The 26,907-nt window shown below is 42.1% G+C and overlaps 2 protein-coding genes and 1 long non-coding RNA gene across 6 annotated transcripts in view; 2 read left to right on the top strand and 1 right to left on the bottom strand.

The window, feature by feature from the left end:
• Positions 1-12,592, top strand: part of LOC140644619 (ICOS ligand-like) — a 36,995-nt gene extending 24,403 nt beyond the window's left edge. For 3 of the 4 annotated variants that reach the window (XM_072847642.1, XM_072847650.1, XM_072847657.1), the window contains 5 exons: positions 1,219-1,305; positions 1,717-1,769; positions 6,532-6,876; positions 8,061-8,096; positions 10,887-12,592. In XM_072847642.1, the coding sequence (XP_072703743.1) occupies positions 1,298-1,305; positions 1,717-1,769; positions 6,532-6,876; positions 8,061-8,096; positions 10,887-10,990 (546 nt within the window). In that variant the 5' untranslated portion in view covers positions 1,219-1,297 and the 3' untranslated portion in view covers positions 10,991-12,592. The remainder of the gene's footprint in view (positions 1-1,218; positions 1,306-1,716; positions 1,770-6,531; positions 6,877-8,060; positions 8,097-10,886) is intronic. The other variant, XR_012039813.1, reaches the window with a different exon arrangement.
• Positions 12,593-17,638: 5,046 nt separating this feature from the next.
• Positions 17,639-24,681, bottom strand: GATD3 (glutamine amidotransferase class 1 domain containing 3). Its single transcript, XM_072847623.1, has 7 exons — positions 24,313-24,681; positions 22,077-22,129; positions 21,189-21,302; positions 20,700-20,819; positions 19,761-19,853; positions 19,275-19,431; positions 17,639-18,664 (listed from the first exon to the last, which is right to left on the bottom strand). Exons 1-7 carry the CDS (start codon positions 24,664-24,666, stop codon positions 18,536-18,538), a joined length of 1,020 nt encoding a protein of 339 aa, XP_072703724.1. The 5' UTR covers positions 24,667-24,681; the 3' UTR covers positions 17,639-18,535.
• On the top strand, positions 24,590-26,850 carry LOC140644612 (uncharacterized). Its single transcript, XR_012039812.1, has 3 exons — positions 24,590-24,728; positions 25,013-25,136; positions 25,969-26,850. It is a non-coding gene; the product is annotated as an uncharacterized lncRNA (long non-coding RNA).
• Positions 26,851-26,907: the final 57 nt, after the last annotated feature.

The following is a 26,907-nucleotide window of genomic DNA, read 5'->3' as shown; positions in this document are numbered from 1 at the left end:
CCAGGCCAGAGTGCAGGATAAGTTTGCTCCTGGTATTTTTGCAGAGCAGCCTTATGTGGAGTGGAACATCTGTACAAAGCTGAGAGGGAGGATAAACTCCATGGGGCACCATGGAGAACTAGTCAGGCAGATAAGAGTGGCCATCAGTGTCTCAGTTTCATTTACAAAAGGCAGGCAGGATGGAAACACATATAGAATAAGCTCACTTTGCATCAGTTTATACCCTTGCTTGAAACAATAACCATTACAATGGCAAGGGAGGCAACCACAGGAGAATTTCATCAAAAACATGCAGGACACACTGGTTTTAACGTCAAAGAAGCCAAAAGATGGCAGATGGCTTGCACTGAGTACCAGGAAGGGGCTGGTAAATGAAGCATAACCAGGGCTTGGCCATGAGGAGAGAGGGAGAAACACAGAAATCCAGCTCTCGGGTCTTGCTCACCCCAGGAAGCACCATTGCACCAGGAGCAATAGGCAGAACAGCACCAGCACCTTCCCCACACAGAGCTGCCTCAGTGGGAAGAGGACCTTGACTAAACTACTACTTCCACCGTCAGCATGATGTCTAGAGCACACTGGGGGGGAACGATCACTCAGATATTTGTACTCCTTAAGTTACAAGATGCTATGAGGACAGGGAGAGGAAGCCTCAAACCCACATTCTCCCCCCACCCCCAACTCTGTTGGGGTTTTTTTTTGGGGGGGGGGTTTGTTTGGGTTTTTTTTCTCCTCTTTGAAGAAGGACCTGATATAACAGGCTCCTCAAAGAAGAAGCTCTTTTAAGCAGCATTTTCCTTACAGGCTTATTAGCCATCTCTGTATTTTGTTGGTAGATACGCAGCTTGGGTGGTATTTGGTAGTCTGAGGGATGGTATCTACCCCTCTTTATAAATACAACACCCATTAGGTTTCACCACCTTTGATTTCAGCTGGCTATAGAACAAGAATCCCTTCACTGGGCTGAAAGCTCAGGGCTAGTCAGTACACAGCTTATGACTCACATCTGTCCAACACACGGAAATAAATACACTCTCTGTATTCTAAGAGTGTATTCAGAGTGTAAAGACACACTGTTGTATACACTCTCTCTATTATCTACACAGAGTGAAAGAAAACAGACTGAACCACCGCAAACGAAGTAAATAACCTATCCCCTTCTGGAGAAATGCTTATGGCAACAAAAATAAAGAGCCTTTCACTCTCTTGCTTTTGCAGAGACAGAAGTAGCAGTTGGAGTGCCTGGTGAAGCTCGTGACGGGGAAGGGATTCCTAAAGGCTGGGGGAAGGCACAAAAATGAAACGGTAAGCTACACCTTTCTTGTTCTGCGAAGCAGCTGAAGTTTGGGGGCAGAGGGAATTTCATTTCATTACCAATAGAAAATAATCTCAATAACAAACTATGACTACGTGTACGCAATTAACTTTGTCCACATGAGAATGCAAGCGGGAAGTATGGGTCTGGTGTTTGTGACTGAAGCCCCATCCCATTACGACCATTGAGAAACCTCAGATCTACAGGCAGCAGATACAATCCGCACCAAGACTAGATGACAAAACAAGACAAGGTTTCTAACCCATCTAGCTTCATATCCAAATTCTCTTCACAGATGAGGGAGTTGTGAAACAGGGCATAAATTATGCCAGAGAAAAGGTCTTTGATCTCTGCTCTAGCATTCTAACAAAGCATTTGGCATTTCTCTCTCACTTTATTAGGGAGACTGCTCTCTGGATGGTTGCCTGCTTACTGTTTGCATCTCTACCCAGAGGTAAATATACTATAATACACAGAGGAGTTTGTGGAAGTATTTGTATGTGAATACACAAACTGCAAACTGAGAATCTTGGAGCAAAACAAATACATGCTTTGCTTTGAATATATTTCATCACAGTCCAAGGTTTGCAAGTACAGGTAATAACTTTCAGATAAACTTCTATATCTGAAAGAAGTGGTTTCAAGGTTAAGGCGTTTCAAAGCGCACAAATCTTTACCTATAAAGTTTATCCTGCCCACATCCTTAAAAATACCCTACCATTTCCATAATGTTAAGGATTACTTGGAACCTCATCCTTTACAACCCCCAACTGCCTTGCATCTGTTTTTGTATTTAAACTCATTAAGTTGCTGGGCTCACTACAGGCATAACTGGGTAAGTGAAAGGACTGGAGCCCAGCAGCAGTCTCTCTCCCTGAATCTTTGCACATGCTCTGCCAAGTTCTAGCAGAGCTGGGTTTCTGACATTATGTAGATTAAGTATGATCTTCCCTATGAAAGAGATACACTACTAGGTGCCGGTGAGGGAGTTTTCTACAAGCTGCAGAGGCAATCTCCCTGTAATTTCCTTATCTGAGGCTTAATTTCAGCAATATTAAGACCTCTGTGTGTGGTCAAGACTCCTCTGTTTGCCCAGAAGTGCCTCACATTTACTAGGTACTGCGGTGGTTCAGGAGGTTACACTTCATCTGGTAGTAGTCTCCCTCTCTCTTCTGGAAGCACAACTGACATTTTTAGGGAAAACTTTCATGTGTCTCCACAGAGCAGTGCGAAAAGTCTATTGCTACTCAACATGTGTTCTTTTGGTAGTCGAGTACACCTGCAAGCATCTGGAGTCATCTAACTGACTACACTTTGACTCTTTTTTTTTCCCCCTCCCTAAAATAAGGGAATTCCAGTTCAGTGTTTCTGAGCAAGCAACTGGGATTGCAAACAGCCCCCTCTCCTCCCCAAAATACTTTTGCATGTAGGTGAGACATGAGCCTGTAAGGAGTCACACAACACTACCTTCTCAGGGTAACACATTTCAGTTTGAGCTCATAAGTACTCAGAAATACAAGAAATTCCCTGTTGCCTTGTTTCTAACACTGGAAGATTTTTCCACTTAACCCATTACTTCCACTATTAAACTACTTTGTCTACTATCAGAACTGTACTAATATCACCAGAGTGAACTTGAGAGACACACTCAAGAGCTTTCCATTTCCAGGCCCTTTTCCACAGGGCATAAACTCTAGATCACCTACTGGCATCCCAGATTCCTCTGGTACAAGCAATATATAATTAATAAACAACAATGATTACTCTAGATCATTTTCAGGGGGGAAGGAGGGAGAAATAAAAAAGCACTCTTTATGAGCTTCCCTGCACCACACTTTGGATACTGAAGCAGCAGGGTTTTCTCAGTATAGAAATCTTACAGTTTGGTTAAATTAGCACACTCAGCTTCACCTTGATAGCCTTAAACATTTGGGCAATATTTAAAACACACAATTAAAAATAAAATCCACAAAATAAACTCATCTCGCTCTACATTTGCATCTTACAACTGCACGTGAAAGCTGCGTGCCAACATGTACTTTTTCCAAGGTAGGGAACTGCACCTTCCACATGCAACGCTTACCAGGTGGATCAGATGAGCGCTACTCACCCTGCTTTGCACACCCCAACAGCAGCTGCCACCATCCCCACTGCTCACTACACAGCTGCTTCAGCGTTCTGGCCAGGAAGCTCTCTGCTTCCACACTTCCTAGAGCATCGGTAGCCTCAGTGAGAAGCTTAACACAGCACCACCAGTCTTCAGCATGAATTCACTCTTCTCAAGATTGGCTTCCATAAGGGCACTTACTTGACTTGTACCCAGAAGTCTGTTCTTCCCATCTACAAAAAGACCTCATACAGCTGTAGGCTCTGTTAAAGAACTCATTACAGCCAGATTTCAGTCACCTGATCCTGTCCCAGGCAACTTCAGCAACTTGCCTCCTTTTTTGCCTCCTGCTGCCCTGGTTTTACCAGCTGAAAGCAGTGTAGGGCAGGGTGGGTTGAAACCCCTGGGTGTTTATAGAGTCATTGTATGTGCTACAAGGTTTGTATGCCATATCATGCCAGAAAGGAGTGGCTATGCTAGGCTCAGATATGCTGGGCACTGCTGTCCTCCATCTTCAGAAAAAGAATAAAGAGCCAAAAAGCAAACAGATGCACTTCTAAAACCAATATCAAATTTAGAAGTGACCGCAGTCAGGACATAGGACCAACACTCTTTCTCCCTCTTTTGCTCATTAAGCAAATGCTTATTGTCCATTTTTCTGAATAGAGCCACAAGTTTTATTGATTTCAAGATTATCTTTTCTTCATCTGTGTGCAACATCACACGTTGCAAGCACTCCCTCTCCTAATGGCATCCTGTGGACAAGACTCTTCCTACCAGAAAGCTCTTCTGGAGGCTCACTTCTTCCAGGGCTTACAAAACACCTGCAGCAGCCTCGGGTACGCTCATCTCCCCACTGTGGTTAGCTAACCACGGTCACCCATAACTGTAGTCCGCTTTCAGACATGGCCTTGCCTCAAAGAGACTCTGCTGAGCACAGCCTTCCTCGGCTCCCCATGCACAAACAGCTCAGGGACGGGTCTCGGGCTGCTCCCTCCCCTCCCTGCCCTTCCTCAGCTGGTGGTGGCCCTTCTAGGTGTGCTGGGTACAGCTAATGGCCCTGCCTGGGTATGTCACTAAATGCAAGGCTGAGGCAGTCTCCTTGGGGAGTGTAGGGTCATACGTGCTGTGGCAGTAAGGGAACAGTACAGTGGAGGCTGAGCTTTACTATAAATAAAATAGGACCTTTGTTTGGATACTGTTGTAATTCAGGTTCCCCTTGAGAAACAAAACTTGGTCAGCAACGGATACAGTCTGAAAATGGTTGAGCTCTCCACGCAGTAAGGGGAGTCTCCTTCCACCGACAACCAGAAGTAGCACTGGGGATATGTGGGGTTTTTTCAGCTGAAAGTTTACATTGCTGGGCAAAAGTGGACTGGGATTTTCAGCTGAAAAGTCTGAAAACCTAAGGAAAGCAGATTTTTGGTGATAGAGTTATAATCAAAGACACTCACTTGGCTCTGCAATTCAGCTTTCTGAATTATACTTTTCCTTCTGCTTTTATGTATTTCTGGATGGGCACGATGTTGCACCAACCAAGCCTCAAAATAGACGCTGATTAATATGGAAACAGAGGCCCAAGCATGTAAGAAGCTGAGCCCTGGCTGATGTCAGAGTGACTTCAAGGGGCAACTGGGACTCTCTTTGGTCTTTAGGCCAATATATGCAGAGAGCTGGTGCAGGCCTAGGACACGGGAACAGCCACACTGCAACCAAGAACATTTATTTCTATATTTAGTCTGATTACTTACCCCTTATGCTTCACAGAACTTTGGCCATGAAAACAGACCAAGTTGTTTCACAGTGAATTTTAGCTTTTCTTCTTGGCACAATCGCAGACTCATGCTGCTTTTGTTCTGCTCACTGCTGGGGATGAGTTTTCCATCCAAATTAATTCATCTGCATTTTAATTTATAAACTCATTTTATGAAACAGGTTTGGTCAAAGTGTTAATTTAAGCCCACATTCTGTGCTGAAAATACCTAGTTGTCTATGCTTTATAAATGCATAGAAACCTTCTTCCATAACCCAATCTTCCCCTGGAAAATATAACACCACAATCTAGTAAGAGTTGTCCTACATGATAGTGGCAGACTCCCCCATTTGTGCAAGTTTTAGTATACTTTCAACTAACTTGGAAGAATTTATAAAAATAATTAGTATTGAAGTTGTTAAATGAACAGTGTGTATAAGTGTGATGCATCTGGCTTCCTGCCCTGCCCGTCCGCCTGTTTGTACTCCAGCAGGCTTCCCTTACGCCGGTTCTTGCATGTGCTGGAATTGGTTGGTAAGGTTGGTAACATCTCTGCCCAATGTCCAGGCCACTCGTACAAAGTATCTGTCTCCCTGAGGCCTTGGAAAAGTAATTTACCTAAAGTGGGAATGACAGACCTTCTTTCTGGGGTACTGGGGGAATAACTATACCAAAGAGTATGAGACACCACAGGACAGGTGTTAGCAAGAGTGCACCAAGCCAGACCTGCAGAAAAAAGCCCTGTTCTGTCAGACCCTCTCCAAGATGTTGCAGGGAAAGGGAGATGGGAGCCTCTAGCACATTATTTACAAATTGGGAGCCACAATCTGATAGGCAAGCAATGGGAGTTGGGGGAGACCAAACTCATCCAGGACTTTTCTCTTGCTGGTATAACACCCTTTTCATGCCTCTCCTTTTTTCAGCCAGACTTCCTACAAAACCAAAATTTGCTTAACCATGCTTGCCCATCTTCCCTGCATCCCCTTTTCCTCTTGTAAACTGACTGATAAATTAAAATAAAATCAGACACCTGATCTCAAAGACTAAGATCCCCAGAAGCTGGGAGAAAAATCACCAGCTAAGGAGACAAGTTCAAGCAGCACCCACACTGACAAAGTGAAGGTAACTTGCACACAGCAACATCTGTCCTGCTGCACAGCTGGCTGAGCACTGAGCATACACGGCCCTCAGTCCTGGCATAGCACATACTGCTCCTGCCTGGCTGGGAACAGGAGGACACAAGCAGAAGAAGGGGGAGGAAGAGAGGCAATAATGATGCGATGAAGCCAAATTACAGGAAACCTGGTGTACCTAGCTCTGCTCCGTACTGAGAAAGTTGTCTGTTTTTTATTCCAGGTCAACCAGACACAACGTGCCATGCATTTGTTGGAGAAACTGTCGTTTTGCCTTGCACCGCCACCTCTCCTGGAGAGCTGATCCTTTCCAATTCAATGCTTTACTGGCAGATAGAATCTGTCTTAGTGCACTTTTTTCACAATGGGCAGGATTCGCTGAATGTCCAGGACAAACATTACCATGGCAGAACTAGTCTTTTTTTGGATGAGATGAAGCATGGCAACTTTTCCTTAAAGCTCTCCAATGTCCAATTACTGGACACAGCTGTATATACTTGCATCTACAAACAGACTGGGGATCATCCCAGCAAAACACAGAAATCAAAAATCGAACTCATTGTATCAGGTAAGATTTTTTCTTAGTTCAGAGGGAGGGAGTTGAGGGCAGCATTTCTTGTTGACAAGCCATATATGGCCATCGACTGGGATGACTTCAATTTTTAAAGCAAATCTTCACTCAGTTTCACTCTGTTCCTTGCTTTTGTTGGAAGAATAAGTGAGAAGGAAAAAAAAAATGCATCTTTGTTAAGCTTCAGCATAGCATATCCACAGAAGCAGCATATCCTGAAGGCAAACCGCCTGCCTCTTCCCCTTCCCTTTGCAGGACACATTAATGAATAAACAGGTCTCCCCAACTTCTAAGCATTTGGTTATTTATGGGTTTGTACTGTCCTGGATCCACCTTGTCCCAGAGGAACGGGAGAGTTTATTCATTGTTTGCACTTGGGTCTGTGAAGCAGGATTAGTTTCATCTCTGTCAATTGGATGCAAAGTCCAGGCCATATACCCTTTCAGATGAAAGACAGGCAGTTGCTAATTACCTTTTCCCTTGCAGCTGGAAGATCTGGGTCTGGTGGCAAGGCTGGACACATGCAACAAGAATTATTATTTTTCTTCCTTAGGAAAATGAGTGAGACCATAACACATGCTTGAATAATGCCAAACAACTGAGCTAACGTGTTTGAACTACCTACAAGCATGGCCAGCAGAATGATGGGGCATTGGGTCTGACCAGTTGACCAACTGAAAAGGAAAATTAAAAAAAGGGGAAACACGTCAAAACAAATCATAGTTTTTGAAGGTGTCTTGCTTGAATAAGTCAGCTGGAAACTTATTATGGTCAACCACATACCTTTAATTCTGCTTAAAATAGAAAAATTTTGTTTTCAAGTAATATAAACCCTTTAATATCTTTGTTTTATTGCACATCATTCTCAAGACAAAAATGCTTTTAAAATGTAAAGTGAAATATTTTGTTCAGAAAACTTCGAAGTGAAATGTGCTGCAGTTTTCAAAATGAAAAAAAAGTGTTTTGAAAATGCAGAATCAAAATGTTTTCATCATCTAATTTTTGGGAGCAGTAAGGTGTCTTTTACTCTGATTTAATTCTGTGATCATATTTAAACTTTCAGTTTGTTTGACAAATGTATTCTTTCTCAGAAAAAAACACTAACCCTTAGATCAATTATCAGTACCCTTTTTCTGTTCTAGGCTCAAACAAATAACTTTGATTATTGTGTTTTTTCCCAGCTCCATCTAGCACTGAGAAGGCTCCTTCCCCTTCTGGTAAGGCAATACTCCTTAACCTGCTAAGTGTCTAAGTGATTATCCAGTGCTTTAATTTGAATTTGCAAGATTGGGAAAATGTGCTGAATAGAGAAAGTCCAATAGACTTATGGTGCTTGCCCTCTCTTACTAAGTCTAGCAAAATACAGCTGTCCCAGACAGGGAAAACTATCTCCACCACTAAGACAGACCTAGACTGCAGAAAGAAGAATACTGAAGTGCCAGTGGTCACTAGTCCATAAAGCTACTCACCATTACGAGCATCATAAAAATCAATAAAAACCAAGTAACATGGAAGCCATTTGGTTCTGGGAGTTAAGGCCTTTGTAAATTACCCTGGTATGAATGAACTACCAGATCAAGAGATTTACCCTTTTGGGTAAATAAGATAATAAATATTCTAAAAATACATAATTAATGACTCCACATAAGCTCTTCTGGGAAAATTAAAGTAGATCTCATCCAAAGGCAATTCTGAAGTATAGTGCAGATGCTAATGTCTAGACAAGTAACATTATCATTATCATTACAGACAAGTAACTACATCAGGGTCATTTATAAACAGTTCTGGAATGAATGCAATACCGAAGGGCTGTTCAGCTCTGACATGCCATCATCAGTAAATTCTCCCGTAAAAATCCTGCTTGTAAGCCGAATTATTTTTACTAGCTGTACAAAATCTTAAATTGGTATCAAACCTGTAACATTGTCATATAAAAATCAGTAGCTGCAATTTGTATTTTACTCAGTGTAGCTGAAAGATATAATCCATTACATAACAATAATTACATTACAGTTAACGTAGTAAGTTCAGCCACAATACGACATTACAGCCAGATTAAGCAGCAATAAACTCAAATAGAAACTAAGATAAATGTCCCAATGTTTTACCTCATGACCACACAGAAAAAATCAGCTCTGTACTTCATAAGCAATAAACTACTTGAAAAATTACAGGAAATATCCTTTTTAGACCTAAGATAGAATGTTTAGCTGGCTTGAAGGTCTTTAAAAAGCATGAAGTTAAATTCAACACGGTATCATGCGCCTTCAGTGACACAGCACCACATTATAACATTATAAAAGCAAACAGAACAGGAGCTAGAATATCTCTAGCTGTTACCTTCCACAAGAAATAAGACATTATCAAGGGTCAAACTTTTTAATGCAATAGCAATGGAAGTTTCTCAAAACCAAAATAAGTAGGCTGTATTTAAAGGAGATAGTTGTACGTATGTTTGACTCAGCCGAAAACTTTCTGACAACTTTTCCTCAATATAAACTATTTCTTACCATGAAAAGGTATTTTCATTGGAAAAAAAAAAGTGATTGGGACAAGGAGGACGGTTTCAACTTTCCTATAGGAGAACAAACTGAATCACACACTTCAGACACCTGAAGGTTCTTGTACTGCTGGATTTTCGGGAGCTTGGGGATGGAGGAAAGAATAAAAGCCTAACTTTTGAAACACAATTTTTTGCAAAAAGGAAAAAATATTTCCTGTTGTCAACTTCTTCTAAAGAAAATCATCAGCCGCAGCTCCCATTTTTTTTATTTTCAGCACTTTCTTAAGAAAGGGGGGAAAAGAATCTGGTTTGTATTAGTTGTTATTTTGGAAGGGACTTATTCTAAGTTAAACGACCTGCTGAGAACAAAGACACTGTGTGCAGAAATAGTTCTCACACTTTGCAGTCATCATAACCAGATCAGCAGATATTTTTTTATACAAAACAGAAACAGTTTTGATCTATTTCGCTTCTGCTTCATTTCTGTTTGATTATTTGCTGGATTGATTATTTTTCATAATTATTTTAAAGAGCCTAATTTTACTGCCACTCTGGGTTTCTTGCAAGACTCCTTCTGGGTCAATCAGAACTTGTTTTAAGTTTTTTTCTGGGAAAAATGAAAGTGCCTAGGCCTGGAAGATGTCACAAGAGGCCAGGAGACTTGCTATAATCCTACATTTACTTCAAAGCATTACTGAGGATTACCCAATGTTTACTTGCTCTTTATACATTAATACCGCATACTCCTTCTAGGAAGAGGGGGAGGAAGCACCCCTACTAGCGATAAGTTAACTGCAGCAACACACTGAAAGCTGATACCACAGCAATAGGAACAGCCTAAGAATTGGTATAGAAAACAATGTACAGCCTGATCTTCCCAGAGAAGGACTTGGACCTAAACACTTACAGGAAGAATTTCTCTACTGCTTAAGTCAGGGGTTCAAAATATTTTTTTACTTGTGTACTACATCCAGCATGGGTTGCAGGTACCATCTGTGGCAAGGGTAGTCTGTGCCCTGCGTCCGCGTTGTGGCTTATGTACCAATAGTGGTACACAGTGCTGCTACCACCTAAGTGTCTGTGGCCTAGAGTTTTTAATACTTATTACCATTATTTATGGACTTTTAATCACAATGCCTACCTCAGGCCCTGAGTAGGTAGAATTATAATGTATTTCATACTCTTTTAGTTGTTGTTGTTCTATCAGGATTTTAAACAGGTATTCTCAGTCATCCAGAAAAGGAAGTTGTATTCATTGTTGCTGAGTGTCTGTGCCTTTTCTATGAAGGAGAAAAAATGATTTGTCACAGTACCTTGAGACTGGTTTTTCTGGATGGAACACACACACACAAAAAGGAGAATTTTGGAAATGAGCCAAAATCCACATGCTTTTACAAACAATCTTCCATCAGTGCATTCATGTAAAATATATCACACACATTTCAAATACACTTCTTGACAAGCCACCAGTTACATGCCAACTTTCTCTCTTTTAATTTTTCAGGACACAGTCAGATTTCCTCCAGAAGCCCTGCTGATGCACCCTGTCTGGCTATGCTTCCCCTCTTTTTCCACCTCCTGTTCACACTGGGGGTTTGGCACTTGTAACTGGGGAAGCCAGCCTTCTCTTTAGGAAGTTCTCCTCACCAGAGGACCTCGCTGGGCAGAACAGCTCTGTAGGGTTAGCATGACAACTGTTCCAGAGGCATGTGAAAGAAACACCAACAGCTGAAAACAGATCTAGCACTAGGTGTTTATGTCCCGCATTTTGATGTTCCACAAAACCAAAGGCAGAAAAACTCAGAGGTGGCAAGTCTGCTTTTTCATTTGTTCCTTGGAGCCCACTTTTAGTGCTGCCGGTATGAACATTTTATTCTGGATTTTGTGGTTTTGCTTTAATGACAGGATAAAAGACTCACAAAACTACAGGGTCACATTATAATTGACCCTCGTGAGATCTTTTGCCTAAGATCTCATCTGCTGTCCTTCAAGAGAACTGAAAGGAGGAGAAGAGGTAATTACCCTCTGTGTCAGATAAAAACTGGAAGTAGGAAAATGCTCAAGTTTGGTGAAACATGAGGATGAAAACCTTGTGAAACTTGAGCCTGTGGAACTTTAGCTTCTATTTTTACTCTTAAGCGTCATGGGCTATCAGTAACAACTTTTTTTCCACAAGAAATGTGGTATTTCTTCAGCGGAACGGTGAAGCTGACTGAGAAAGATGACGGAAGTTCATAAAACATCAACATAGAGGAAGGAAGTGATGTATTATTACAAAATCCACTTCTAAATAAGCCAAAAGCTTTAGAAGGCTGAATTCAGTATTTTCTCTTTTTGTCATGAAACACAGCAAGGTAAATGCGATCATTGTGCAAAAGCTGGATTCTTAAGCTAGAACTGTGCGATAAGAAACTGTTACTGTGACAATGTCACTTCTTTAAAAATGGTACCTTTGGAGGAAAAAAAGAATTAAAAACTGGTCAGAATAATTGTAACTGACACCTATGCAAATTAAATGGGTTTAGTTCTGGAAATGTTTGATTCAGGTAGCACAGATGTCCTGTGTAAAACTAAGATTGAAAGGATCATGTATACCGACAACATCAACAAAGTTCAGAAGTTTTGTTTCAGGCCAGAGCTGCTGCACCCACCCTATTACAGAACTGAGAAGCATCCGGAGAACTACTCACCCGGGCTGGTGAACAGTGGTGAGTGCAACGCAATCCTTCTGGCTGAGCCCTCAAGCAGAGGGAAGTAACTCATAAGGACATGCATAAAGTCGTTTTGATTTGGAACAGTTCCACACTCTTTCCAAAGGAAAGACAGGATTGTTTTTGTGAGGAAGGGAACAGAATAAAGTAGAGCTTAAAATGGTATCCATTGAGGTAAAGGAGATAGCTACCTTTGACTTTCTCAACAAAGGGCCCTTTCCCCATGGTGGGGAAGGGAGACAAAATCCCACGCACAGCCTGCTGCAGTGAAGCTCAGTTGGTACTTAGGCTACCTTGGGTACAGAGCAGCTTAGCGTAACAGCTGGGGTCCCACTCCACAGAAAGATTTGAATATAAGAATTGTACATACTGTGATTGCCTTTTGGTATCCTACCCTCCAAATGTTTGTCTCAGATTCCATGTATTTTTCAAAACCAAAGTTGATTAAAAATAAAAACATTAAAAAAACCCAAACAAACAAAAAACCAACAAACCCTGATGAGAGAAATCGCTTGGTCTCTGAGAGTTCTTTATTTGTATTCCAGTTGTTCCTACAGTCAGCTAGGCTCCCTGTGCAATCAGAAAGTCCAAAAGGTGGCATCTGTACAGGTCTGTTGGTCCCAAAAGCCTGAACTGCTTGCCCTCATCTCAAGGACTGTATGACTTCTAAAATTTAACAGCCATTTAAGCAGCCCTCCACTTTTCAAAAGGTGTCGAGGCACATGAACAACATGAGCACCTCCGCTCACAAGTACAAACTGTGTGACTATATAGCTGCATTTCTTGGGCAAGCAAATGAATAATTACTTAAATACCTTAATATACTTAAATGTGGGCATGAAGGGCTAGAACAGAGCCTCACTGCTGCAGAGATGGACAGCCCAGTCGTACATTTAAGAGCAGGCACTGTGCTGGCTGGTGCCTACGAGGAATACCCAATTCCCTCAGTCGCCTGCATCTTTTACCCTCAGAAGTGATTCCCCCTGCCTGTGCAAACTGACATGAATCACACTAAGGACATGAGCAGATGAAGATAGGAGGAATGAAGGGTGGGGGAAGAAAAACTAATGACCTCTAAATGTTGCTTACAACCCTACTTTTTATGACTCACATTTGCAGTAACACTTGGGATGTTTAAACGTCTCTGTTTATTATATTTTCCCACAGCTGTAGTTAATGCCATTCCCAGTAGTAATATACGACTGCCTTTCCAATTTCCTGGGAGACAGCAAGCAAAGGTTTCAATGACTTGAAACCTTTCAGCAGACCTTGATTTGTCCTTCCTTGCCTGGGTGATGACACAGCAAGCGTCTGTCTTAAAGTTCACTCCATGTGCAGAACATGAGCAGCACATACTTCCTGTGTTTTCCAGAGTTTCATCGTGAACGAGAGGGATAGCTTTGAAAACGAAGGAGCAAAAAACCAATTCACACATTTAAGAAGGAGGAATCTCCACTTCTCTCACTTGTAGTACTGTGGTAGCCCACACCTACGGATTTCATATGTCAAGAGCACAGGCTGATAATCTGCTACACTAAAGAAATTCTTAAGAGAACCTTGTACATTATTCTTGCAAAAGAATGGCTGTAAAAGCAAGTTCATTTTTTCATGTTTGACAGTGACACTGGTAAGGGACAAAAAGGAGTTCGTTTGCTCATCTTGTAGTTTATCTAAGTTTACAGTGAGGTCAGTTTACCTGGTTAATGCTTTTCCCTGAGCTCCTTTCAGTTCCATATGATGTGGGAGAAATGGCCCATATAGATCATCATCAAGAAATGAATGTAATACATTTGATGCAGAATTTTCACCGTTATTTCAGCTAAGTCTGAGTGCAGTCATTCACATAGCATGATACTCAGCAGTTGAACAAAGGGTACTGAAAAATACTGAAAGTAAGCATTGAAGGTGATTATTTTTAAATATGCAGCAGGAAATCATGTTGCTATGGGTAATGCAATCCTTGTTGCAACTTCTGTTTCAACTTCTGGGATTGTCCAAGTTTAGTCCCTTCTCTTCCCCTCTCTACCTCTTTCCACAGAGATTCTTACCACCACTGAAATCACCTTGGAAAAGATAACCAAATATCAGTTCCTTAATTCTTCTGAGGGCTAAAGCTGACCCATACAAGTAAGCTTCCCCTCAGCCTCTGCAAGCCACGGGAAGGAGGAAGAAAAACAGCTCAAACAAAAGACTCAGGCCTCAAGACCCAAGTGCAGGCAACTCTCAATTATTTGCAGACGGAGGATTATCTAAGCTCCCACCCTGAAAAAATAAAAAACTATATATGTATACACACACATATAAGATACTGATAGCTTGCAAACACACAGACCCTTGAAGAAGCTGTGTTTCCTTCCAGGAGTAGTTCTTGGCCTGATAAAAGTCCCTCCCTACAAAACTTTGGTTTTAGGTCATCTTGGCTATAATAGCATTATTATTTTAAAAAAAACAACCAACAACAAAATAACAAAAAGCAAAAACAAAACCCAAAAAACCACCACCAACAACCCCCCCACACACACACTGTGTACTTTTATGACTCTACACTACACTTCTCCTCATTTTTCAGTGACAATCCCATCACAGGAAGGCTTTAGAGCTTTATGTAAGTATGTTCGACATTATCCTTTCAGGGAGATAAACACGAAGTCACCGTGTCGAAGAAACGGGTCTTAAGAAGCCAGCGGAACAAACGCACTCACTGCCAGGGAGCTGGACTTCCTACTTCTTCGTGTTAAACACCTCGGAAGCGGCCTCGCTTTGACGGCCCCTCCGCCTCCCAAACGCCAAGGCCCGAGCGCCGCCCGGAAGGCAGCCGCGGGAACGCGGCGCCCGCGCGAGCGCACGGCGTTGACAGAGCGCCCCCTGCTGGCGGCCGCCTCCGCCCACGCGGGTCTCCCCGGCAGCCGCGACGCGGGGGTGAAAAGCGCCGAGCGCCATCTCAGCCCCTCGCTCTCAGCAGCTCACCCCCTCGCTCATTGCTGCTTTGGGGGGGAGAGGGGGGGAGCCCCGCTGTCAAATTCGTGAGCGCCGCAACAGCCCGCGGAGAAGCATTCCGCGAAATGCTTTTTGTGCCTAAGCGTCCATGAGGGCAAAATGGAAACACGACCGAGAGGGAACAACTCCGCCCCGCGCCCCCCAGGTTAAGCCCATCCCATCACCAGAAACCCAACACAAGCAGGAAGGGCCTTTATTCCCACTCCCTTTCAGGAGGACAGTTCTGAAACGCTTTCTGAAGGCGAAAAATGGCAGGAGCCGTAAGCCAGCTATTGCATGCCTCCTTGTGGAGGCTTGAAGAATACACATTCTTTCACTTCTTATTTCTGATAGCGTTTAACAAAACATATTAATCATCAACTTCTATCCGCTTGGCTGAAACTAGCAAACCCCTCAGCAGCTCCAAACAGCCCTATGGAAGGAAAGGAAAAACCCAGCTTGGCAGACAAATGTCTCTATTGATCTCTAAACGCACATGGAATTTCCCTCCAAATTTACACTGGCTCAAAGCCAAGATGACGATCTTGCATCTTCCACCAAAGTTAAAGGATCTTCTATTAATAAAAAAAATATTTTAAAATGTGTCTAGCAAAGGTTTGCACTCAGCCCATTACCGTGAAACTAGAGAGAATTAAAAAAATGAAAGGCAATTCTGGTGCATGGTTCTTTCTCCCTTAAAAAACATTATCTCTGAATGACGGAAAAAAAGAAGGGTAAAAAGATGCTCTAAAGTGTGATTATTTCTGAAAATAAATTTTTGTCTTTGATTTCCCCAGTGCATATGTTTGTCCCATCCCCACTAAATGCCCCAGCTCCAGCACTGACACCACAGTACAGGTAGCTCGCTTTTTGTGACTACCTTGGAAAACGTTCCAGGCACTGAGGAGGAGCTGGTTCCTTAGTTACTTGGGTTACAACTCACAGCCCTAGCCCTCAAACAGTCACTGATATTGAGCCCATCATTTCAGAGTATTGCTGTTATTTAGCAGATGAGATGTCACGTCAAATTAGGTGAGCTTTTCAATTTGCGTACTTGATTCTAAGCATGTGCTACTGTGATAATCCAACCTGGAAGCCACCAGGGATCCACATGACCACCACTGCATCTGCCCAGAAAGGTACGCAGTAGATTATTAGTCGTCTTCATTATTTGGGTATCTGGATTCAAGAAAGAATGTCAGAGGACTGTAAAAAGAGGCAACATCTGGATCATCTACCAAGCAACTTGCAACAGCTGGTCACTGCATGGTAATAGCAATCTCTTCAAAAAATCATCTTTTTCCTCAGGACACCTGCATCTAAGATTCACAATCTAAGAAAGCTTTATGCCACCACAGCTGCACTTACTAGGAACTGCAGATAAGAGAAACCTTAAATACATCTACACAACCTGCTGTGGTGAGGGGAATTAATGGAAAGACAACTCACAGTCCCTGACAGGAAGAGTTCAGCTCCATTTAGATCACTCTTAAGCGGACAAAGGTACCGTTAACACAGGCAGCAGCTGTTCACCCTCTGCTCCGAGAATTTCAATACCATCTCTGTTTTGTGATACCTTCTTACGTTACCAAATTTCTTTTAAAACTCCTGCAGATGTAGGAAAGACACACATTTTAAAATGTCACTACATTTTATACAAATAATGACCTCCTATACTCTGCTAAACCTCTGTGTATAAAATTGATATTAAAAACATCCACTTACGTACAAGCAAAGCTTATGGAGGAAAGGCTTTATTTGCACTGAACTACATAGTGACAGTATTTTAAATTCTCTTTCTTACCAACTTGATACTGAAAATTTCCTAAAGAATTTGATGCACAAGCAAAAAAAGTTTCAGAATATGTCCAGAATTCACTTCATGAACTACGCCTGCTACCATGATGACTTGGTTTCTGTGTATGATTTCTTTGTACCCACACTGGAGTTTGTGATCTGCACAAGAGAGCTCTATGAAACCCTCCAAGAAAACAGTGCCATCTTTGAAGTACAAATTCAGATCTTCTAAATCCTAACGTGATTTTTAGTAACAAAAAAAATCACATACTAAGAGACTCCAGAAGCAAAAACACTTATTCCGTGAACACTGACTGAGCAAGATCAGCATGCCCACCACTCACATTCAAGCTTCATTCCTCCTCTTTGCTCCCCCCAATAAAAAAAAATTAATTCCACATCCCTAGCAAGTCTTCAGTCACAGACACTATTTACCATAATCCAACCCAATCTAAGGCTTGTAGATTTCATTTATGAAACACACAACTCTCCCTTAAAAATACAGGTTCCCTTCAGCATGTCTGTCATGGAAAAGGAACTTCAATACAAGGTAACGGATGTCATTTTCTTTGTTTTAATTTGGGAACTGTTGGTTCCTGCTGAATAGAAAGGTGACAAATAACTTGGAAGGGGGGAAGGAGACTCTGCTGGATTCTATATGGAAAAAATGTCTCAGATGTGAAGAGAACTGAGAAGCAGAAAAACTGCTGGAATGTATCAACCCGTGTAAATTATCAGAGGCAGCTGTCAAACAAAAGTGAAGGGACAAGGATGAGATAAAGGCAGAAATTTATTTATTTATACATCATTATTGCAGACATTGAGTAACATTTCTTTGGAGAAAGCTTTATTACCCTAAAGCAGGGAACATAAGGATAATTTGAGATTGTTCTTTCCATCCACTGCTAGTCATACAACTGCTTTAACATGGATACTATCCTTAAAAATTGTGCGTCACATTAGCGGATATTTTCTCCTTCATTTCAAGACCTTTTTATCTATAATGGGCCAATGGAGGGATTTTTCAAAGTGCTAGTGTTGTGACAGTTAAGATGTATCCTGCTGCTGACTGATATTCAGAATGGCTCCTTTGTGAAAACAGGATTATTTGAAATGGAAAAACAAAACATTAAGCTTTTAATTAATACCAAGCTAAAATTAAAATGTGGAAGATGTCTATTCCCTTGACAGCTGATCCTGGCTTTTAGTTCACAGATACAGGCCTGAGCACATAAACCTTGAACCACGCGTTAATTCCTCTCTACTCCCATTCTTCGTCCACTAGATATACTGTCACTGCATCTGCTATATCCCTACAACACATCTGCCCTCAGCTTCTGAAAAGGGCCTTTAGCCTCTTTATGCCCCCATAGAAATGATCTGACAGTGGTGCATCGGAAGGATGGTTTCAGAATACGTCCGCACAGCGCTCTCCAGCTGAAAAGGCTCAAGAGAATGCTCTGTGTCTCAGGCCAGACTGCTTATACTCTGGAAGCCCTTCTGCAGGCCCCTCTCTCAGAAAGGGCATGGAAAACCCCACAGCTGGGAATGAATCAGCCTTGTATCAGCATTCACTGGAGTGTGAACAGGACAAGCAGGTGAAAATGTTTCCATTGGTCCATATGATATTTGATACTACACCCTAAATTTAAACATTTCTGATTTTTTTTTATTTGCCAGTTAATTTTAGCACATTCTTTACCATGGCCCCAATGCCATCGAAGATATTATGTAATTCTGCTTCACACATAAATGCTGGGGTAGTCACCACCTTGTTTTTTGTATCCACGTGAGCTTCGTAAAAGGGAGTTAAGGAAAACACAGCCTATGTCTCACTTGCAGATGCTGTCTGCAAAATAAACCATCACTGACAAAACCTCACAACTCCCCATTCCTATAAAAAAGCACCTCCAAATATATTATACCATCCAGCTGTAAAGACAGCTGCAACTTATAATCCAAGACACTAGAAGCTATTTTTGCCAGAAATACAAACACTGCCAAGAGAAATCTGTGGGAAGGCTGGCACTCAGAAACACAAACTTACTGACTGTAATAAAATGTCTCTGAGTACAGTTTGATTACAGCATTAGCCTTCAGGAAAAGAAAAAAAAAATCTCAAAGAGAACTGATCAAATGTAACTCATGCCAGTTTTATGTGCAAATTCACTCAGCGTTTACTGCATTACCAAGTGTCCAAGGGAGTTCTACGGCAACGACTGAGAACGACTTCTAACTACACAGCTGTGTACAGAAGACAATGTTTTCTAATCATGCACTGTATTACATGCTATCTGCTATACACTGTATATTCCCACTAAACTGGAAGTGGATCCTGCATGTATTCATTACTGTAACGACATGTTACTAAACTGTCTCTCAACATGAAAATTAACAGGAAAGGATATAGTTACTTCTTTCACACAATGCTTTCCTCCCAGTTCTTTAATGGCTCCTGCAGTCCCAGCATAAGGCCATTTGCCACCTTCCTCTTCTTCATGGCCCACGGTTACTTCAGCACCAGAGAGAACCTTTGCTGCCAACACTGGTGAAATGCAACAAAGACTGCAAGAAAAGGAATTGTAAGAGAGATTCTACAATGGCACTCTTTCAAAACTTGGTCATAATTGAAAAGATCCAAATGGACATGGTCTTACAAATCTGAAAGACATCACAAGGCAACTTCCACTCAGCATTTCCTTAGCCGCCTCTTTGACAAACACCTACACACACGCGCATCTTAAAAAACACATTTAAAAAAATAAGCTACAACTGATAGAAAACGGAAGATGCTTTTTCTAATTCCAACAGTAATAGCTGCACATTTCCACAAAACATACTTGGTCTCCATGCTCACATTATCAAACAAATGCCCCTGCAACTAATATACGTACCCAATAGGTTTGCCTGCCCTGTGGAAGTCTTTCAAGACACGTTCAACTTCTGTGTTCACCTTGCAATCTTTCCCATCAACGGCAAAGGTAGATCTGCCACAACAAGAAACTTTATACATACCTCAGTATAAACCTACAAATAGAGATGCCCATCTGCCCTGGGACTGGCTCTCAAGGGTCATCACAAACTTAACAGCTTCTAAAAGGTGGCTGAAAATGCCTGTAGTTGACCATCAATGTTTCAGCCAAAATGACTCACTTCTAGGGCTTTGGTATGTCAGAAAGTTCCTTACTTGATATAAACATCTAGAAATAAGAATTATCAAATCAGCTTTCTAGGATTACTAAGTGGAACAACGTTTTCAAAGAAGAAAAATACGTAAGAAGAAAAGGGAAATAACATTCAGATTTCTCAAAGCCAACAAAATGGCAGGTCAATAACAAGACAATCAGTATTCCACATGACTAACGCGCTTTCCCCCCCCTCTTTTTTTTGAGCTAGCTATTGTTTTATCGTTACTAATGCAAGAGGGGACTTTCTGGTAGGCAGACATGAAGAAACAGAATAACAACACTAGGAACACCTGAAACTACTGAAGTTTTACCTTCACTTCCCTCAGTCAGGCCCAAAAAGAATCACCACAAGGGTGGGGGAAAAAGGGCTTCTTGTGCATTACCTAAAGTCCAGAATTCTCACCAACATTGTTTGGAAAATTTAAAATGTGACAATGCCGTTAAGAATTACGACTGGAAAGCATCGTGAACAGCACAACTTAACTCCAACACTTTGAAAGGAGTTTTCCTTATTAAGCAGTGGTTACATACGTAGTAAATAAGGCCACTTACTGCTTCCTGATTTTATTGTGTGAATCATAGTTGATTATGAATGGTTTATCATGAATATTTAGTTGAGGAGTCTAATGCTTAGTTGGCACTCACAAGTTTTTAGCAGCTCCAAATCCACCAGGGAATATCACAGCATCATGGTCTGCTGTAGTAAGCTTAGCCAGGCTTGCAATTTTACCACGAGCAATCCTTGCAGATTCCACTAAAACGTTCCTTGAAGAACCAGAAATAAAAAAATGAGATTAATTAAGCATTTGCGCACAGAAGAGCATAAATAAAGTTTTGGCAGAGGAAGAGGAGGGGGAGGAAGGGAGGAAGCAATAACAGTGGTGCTCAGTAACTGAAGCTATCGGTGCTTCTGAAACACTACTACTGGGAAACACAGGCATTAAGAGACTGTATATAATGAAGTCCAGAAAACTTGTTTAATATTTTCTCTCCAATCAAAATACCAGCTAGCATAAAGCTACTAAAGCCAGTCAGTAAAGTGCTACAAGTGCAGTTACAGGTTGCCATGCCTGAAGAACGCCTAATAGACTGAGACACGGCAGTCATGGAAAACACATTAAATACAGACTTTACCTTGACTCAGCTTCAGCTGGTTGCCCTTTACTGTGGTCAATGACATGCATCTGAGGAACATCTGGAGCATACATCTGAACCTCAGCTCCCCCACGACTCAGGTGTACCAGTATGCTACAAAAATGGAGATACAACATGCTGAAAACCTTGGAAGAGAGGTTTTATCTGGCCCCTAAGTCTTGCTACAAATATTCCACGACCTGATTTTGAAAGAAAAGGAAAACCACACATCCTACCAAAGTATACTGAGCATGTAGCAGCAAAATCCCCATATGTAACACCAAAGTGCAAAGCAAAACAGAAAGTCAGTTTGGAGGCAGAGTCAGGTAAGCTAGAGACAAGTTTCTTTGTTCAGTGCTCTTATGCAGGCAACCAGGAACAATAAAAACTTCCTTTCTCATTGCAAGTCCCCAGGTGTTATGGAAGGGTCCCACGATTAACATACCTATGTGTACTTTTAATCCAGGTCTAAATGAAACATCTCTTAGCAATGAATACTAAGAGTTAATAATTGAACTTGAGTATTAACAATTCTAGTGTGAGATTTAGCCCCAGGAACAGAAACTCAAAGTGATCATGAAACTAAGTCTCCACTTAACTCTCTTGAGATTGATTCTGAAACTCTGAATTTCTGTTTCTGAAGGAAAGACAGTCTCTCTCAAACTCACTGCTCTGGCATCACATGCACTGTGCTGCATCTTTGGACAGTCACTGACTACTGCAAGAACACGGCCTAAGCTCCCAATTATGCCGTGAAAAAACTGTGAAGCTTCATCATACATCTTTCAGGGCAATTTTGATGTCCAGAGAGAGCAAAACTGAATTCAACAGACTGCTGTAATGTAAATGAGACTTTTTTGGAGCCTACAGTTTCATGAAGCAACTTACGCTGAGGCCTCATGGATTTCTGTGCCATCGTAGACACCACAACCAGATAGAACCTGCAGTAAGAAAAGGAAGAGTATTTCAGGTGATACAAAACTTTCTACAGGATCTTTCACAAGCGTTGTAAGATTTAAAAAAACCCCAAACAACAACAAACCTCCCTCCACCCCCAAAAAAAACAACTTAGCAACAAGCTCTTTACTAAGCCAGTCAACATCATACTATTAGCACTGGTGTCACCATTTGACATACTGCAGAACTGGCATTTCCTATTTATAGCTACTCATCACAGACAAGTCTCAGAAATAACTAATATTTATTTATTGGCTTGTGCATTTATTCCTCAGAGTTAATAAACTGGCATGATATCCTAGGTCTGGTTTTATTGTGCATACAATGGGTTGATACGTCTGAGTGTCATACATCTATTTATGAAGTGTCTGTATCTGTGTGAAATACCTTCTCATCCAGATGCACACCAAACAGAAGTGGGATAGAAGTGCACTTCGAGGTGGCACTTAGGACAAACTATTTTACCTGCTGCTGCATTTTGTCTGAGGATCCGCATCTGAGATCAACAGCTAAATCACTTCTAATCCAATTATGCTATACTAGCCATACTTTTCCTTAGTACCATGAGAATAATACTTTCAGTTTGTTTATACACACTGGAGAATAAAAAGCACAAAGGAATCAGCTATCCTTGCGTGGGTGGAGAGAGTCTTTCACAAAGTAGAAGCAAGGAGAAAAAACATTTTTAAAAAACCCAGGAAAAAAAGAGATTATAAGAACAAAACAAAACCAAAAAAATCCAAAGGATTATCTAGTTCCTGAAAGTATATGTATGAACTCTTGCGGGGTTTTTTGTTTGGTTGGTTGTTTTTAAAGAAAAAAAATCCAGTTAAAGAGAGTCCATTTATTAACTTTACTTTCTTCTCTCCTGGTTTTATCTCAGTTTTTAGAAGCTTGAAAGTTTTTAATCACAGCCACATGAACAGAAACCCACAACTGAAACCACCTTAGTTAGAAATGTTGAAGGGGTTTTCAGATCACAACATCCAGTCCTCTGCTCTCACGGGCATGACATCCTACCATCACTTCACCGAATGAGTAAGATCCATGAATGTCTTCCTGTTCATGTTAAGCCTAACTAAAGTTTCGCTGCTCTGATTTAAGAGTTGCCTTCTACTTTCCAGCTTTTTTTTTTATCTTCCATTTAATTTAGACTGAATAAACATACAAGCAACTGTGCTAAAGTTATCTTCTGTAAGCCACACCTTTTAAATGTTTTTGAAACCCCCTGAAACTGAAGTACTAAAACACTATCCTCTTCTGTTATTTCAGTACCTGCTTGGTGACAAATCTGCCTTCTACCATAGTCAGAAATTTATGTCACTAACATCAACAATAACATTTGTTTTCCACTCTCTATTTAAGAAGCTATTGTTTGCTAAAATGACAGCATTCCTGGCAAGTTACCTTTTAGACATCTGGACTGGCATTCTGCCCATCCCTGAACCAACTCTGCCCCAGACAGATTTCTTCATGCAGGAAATGCCTTCTTATTTCTTTACATTTTATGCTGTCAGTACCATACAAAGCTTGAGCTTCAAAGACTGTCCACTGAGCTCTAAAACTGTGTATCCATTAGGGATGCTGTCTACAGCCTAAATTTTCCTTTGGCAACATGCAGCTCCTCTGTCTCCTCACTTTTCAATTTTTGACATGCTCTACCTCCTTCGTGCATAATCCTGTTTAAATATTTTCCTGCACGCTGCCAGTACCTCCCCCAATTACACTGTAAATTATTTCAAGTTCAGCTCCTTATAATTCAACTCCAGCCAGCTCCAGGCCAGGAACAACGATACAGAAGCCAATTTTTACGTGTTTCCCACTCCTGGTCTGGCTTCCTCCAAGTGACTCAATTCTAAACAGCTTTATCTTCTCAATTTCAGCTTCTCCCAAGGCTTGCAGCTGCTGCAGCCACCAGGCGAGCCTTTCCCCGGCCCGACGCCACGCCAAACCCTCCCACCGCCACCTCCACCAGCCCCACCACCACAGCGAACGCAGCTGCAGAGCGCCCTTTCGTCGGCACGGGGCTGGGGCTGGACGGGGACAGCCAAGCAGCGAAAAGACCCCTTCTCCTCGGAGCTGCTGCGCTGGCCCGGACCCCCCGCCCCCAGCCCGCGGCCGCCGGGGCCTCCTCCCGGCGCGGCGCGGCCCCGCGGCCGTTACTCACCACAGCGACGCGGGCGGCGCGGTGGCGCCGAGCGGAGGAGTGGAAGGAGGCGAGGCCGCCGGGCGCTGCCCGCCGCAGCGCGGTGCACAGGGCCGGCCCGCAGGAGGCCAGCATGGCCGCGGGCGGTGGGAGCGGGCGGCGGAGCGAGGGCGGAGGGGCGGCGGTGCGGGGAGCCGGGCAGGCCGCTGGGGGCGGGCCGCGCCGGGAGGCCGCGGCGCCCTTGGCGGCGCTCTCTGGAGGCGGGGAAGTGCAGCGCCCGCCCGCCGCCGGCGCCAGGGCCTGCAGGGCCTTGCTCCCTTCCCCAACCTCGTTTAGTAATAGTAACGGTAGTAGTAAAAAAATTAAACCGCGCATGGAAGTAAATCCTTGGGACTTGTTCCGACCACAAGCCTAGCAGCACCGGGTTCCTTTTGCAGGTGAGGGGGAGCAACCACAAGGTGCGCACAGCCCCAGCGTGGCAGGGGGAGCAGGCCGGTACAAGGGCAGTAAGGGGCTACTGCCACTACAGCTGTTAATAGAAATAGGGTGAACAAACATACGGGGACAGCTTCCTTTCTTTCTAGGATCTTGTGAAATAGGGCATTGCTTTTAAAAGAGAAGGATAAAAGACATATTAAACAGTGCCAAGTTTCAGCACTGGTAAATTTCTTTTCCTGATAAAAAGCTTTTTATTTTTTCCTCTCTCCTCTCCTTCATTAAGGAAACCAAGCTAGATATGAGACAGACAGTCCTGTTGAAATACATAGAGACATCTATATATGATCAGATCTAATTAAGCCAAGATGCAAGTTTGCAGATGTGGTCTCAACCTGCACTGGAGGAAGGTAAGGAAAGGGCGCTGCTTCAACGCCTGACCCCAGCCCACACGGGCCCCTGTCAGACTTGCAGGTTGTGCCAGCATGCATGAGGATCAAGCCAAGCTTTGGACCTACCAGACTTAAAATCTGATATTTAGTTTTTGTTATTCTTTCTATGAATATGGAAGGGCACACTGCAAAACTGTATTGGCTTTCATGTGCATCATAAAATTTGTCTTGATTACCTAAAAGCTTATTATAGCTCAAGCAAAATGACCAGTGCGAGTAGAACACGTCCTTATCTCATATACAAGAACTGGTGCGACACTACCCCTCTCGCCTCCCTTCAAAGCTCTTGAGCTTTGTAAAACATACTTTTTGTCAAGTTTTCACCTTCAGATATGTTTTGAATGCGAAGAGTAAAATAACCCGAAACCGTGTTTCTAAGAGGTTGTTCTGAAAGGCCACATTTTCTCCATATTCTGTGTTTTGTAATACTGTAAACCCAAGGGACAAATACAAACCTAGGGATCAAGTTAGCAGACTTCATAGAACAGCACAACTCCTCTATTACATAGCACAAAGCTATTGCCGTCACAGTCCCAGAACGATTACAGCCTGGCTGCTACAGGCTATACAGTTTGGGAAAAGAATACAGTCTTTTTTAAACCATGCAAAGACAACGTGTATGTGAAGACAGTAAAATGGATTAGGAAGTAACAACTATGTTATATGTCAGGTATACAATCATGTTTTTCATGTTAGCTTAAGCACTTCAGTTTTACAAGGATCCCAAGATGGATTTTTCTTTTTCCTGCACTACTTCCTCCCTACCCACCTATGCCTCCCTTCTACCTAGGGTAGCAAGCCTACTTTCTACCACGGTAGGAGGCGGCGGCAGAGGGGTGGAGAACAACAAGCAATTCCAAATCTTACACAATACCACAGAGCATCTTCCGCAAGCATCGCTCCAGCCCACCCAGCTACTTCTTCATCCCGTGAGACCCTGAAACACTGGCACAACCATGAAAACGTTAGGAGGCAAGGGGGGCCACCAGCAACTGAAGGTATTTTTAGACATTTTACCGTAAGAAGAACAAAACAAATCACTTTGCTATGTTTTATTTAAGTAGCAAGTGCATCTTTATTTTGTACAAACTCACTGTATGTGTCTGCTGTGTATTTTGGACTTTGTTTTTTCTTCAGCAGTTTTTAATATTAATATCTCTCCTCTCTTCCAAGAGTGGAAAGAGACCAGAAAACAAATCCAAAAGAACTGGGAAAAAAAAAATCAATTCTGGCTCATGATTAATATTTGCAGTATCTTCATTAACAAAGCCCTTTCAACACTTGGCTTGAAAGCAACACAAGCACAGATATAGTTCTTCGTGTTCAGTACCTCACTGTTGTTATTAGCCAATTCTCTTGCCAATTCACAAAAGCAAAGACACCAAAAGTTTCAGACTTTCATATGTTAATAAAAAAATTTTAAAAAAACATGACAGGAAAGGGCTTTCATGAGAAAAAGAAACATTTGTAACACGTTCTCTTACAGTTTAAGTTAGATTATTGAGTTGGCAATTTACAAACAAATTTTTACTGCAGTATCTCAGATTAATTACTCAAACCTCTACAGAAATTATATAGCACAGTAAACTTTTTTCCCTATATTCATTGTTATGGGCATATAATTTATCCTCATTATGCCTAAAAGTGTTCCAGTAATATGCATGTATTAAAACCAATTAAAACAACATTTAAAACAAGTTGAGAGAAATATGTAGACCTCCAATTAAGA

The sequence above is a fragment of the Ciconia boyciana genome, chromosome 1 (genome assembly GCF_034638445.1).
Source record: "Ciconia boyciana chromosome 1, ASM3463844v1, whole genome shotgun sequence".
Taxonomy (NCBI): Eukaryota; Metazoa; Chordata; class Aves; order Ciconiiformes; family Ciconiidae; genus Ciconia; species Ciconia boyciana.
This window is presented reverse-complemented; position numbering and strand designations above follow the sequence as displayed.

What these genes read in the sequence shown, in the direction of transcription:
- GATD3 (XM_072847623.1), bottom strand. Translation starts at nt 24,666, where the DNA reads ATGCGCGGTTTAATTTTTTTACTACTACCGTTACTATTACTAAACGAG. An exon ending in GCGCCGCCCGCGTCGCTGTG is followed by an intron (nt 22,130 to 24,312) that starts GTGAGTAACGGC and finishes TTCTTACTGCAG; the next exon opens with GTTCTATCTGGTTGTGGTGT. An exon ending in AGGGCAGGCAAACCTATTGG is followed by an intron (nt 19,432 to 19,760) that starts GTACGTATATTA and finishes CTTTTCTTGCAG; the next exon opens with TCTTTGTTGCATTTCACCAG.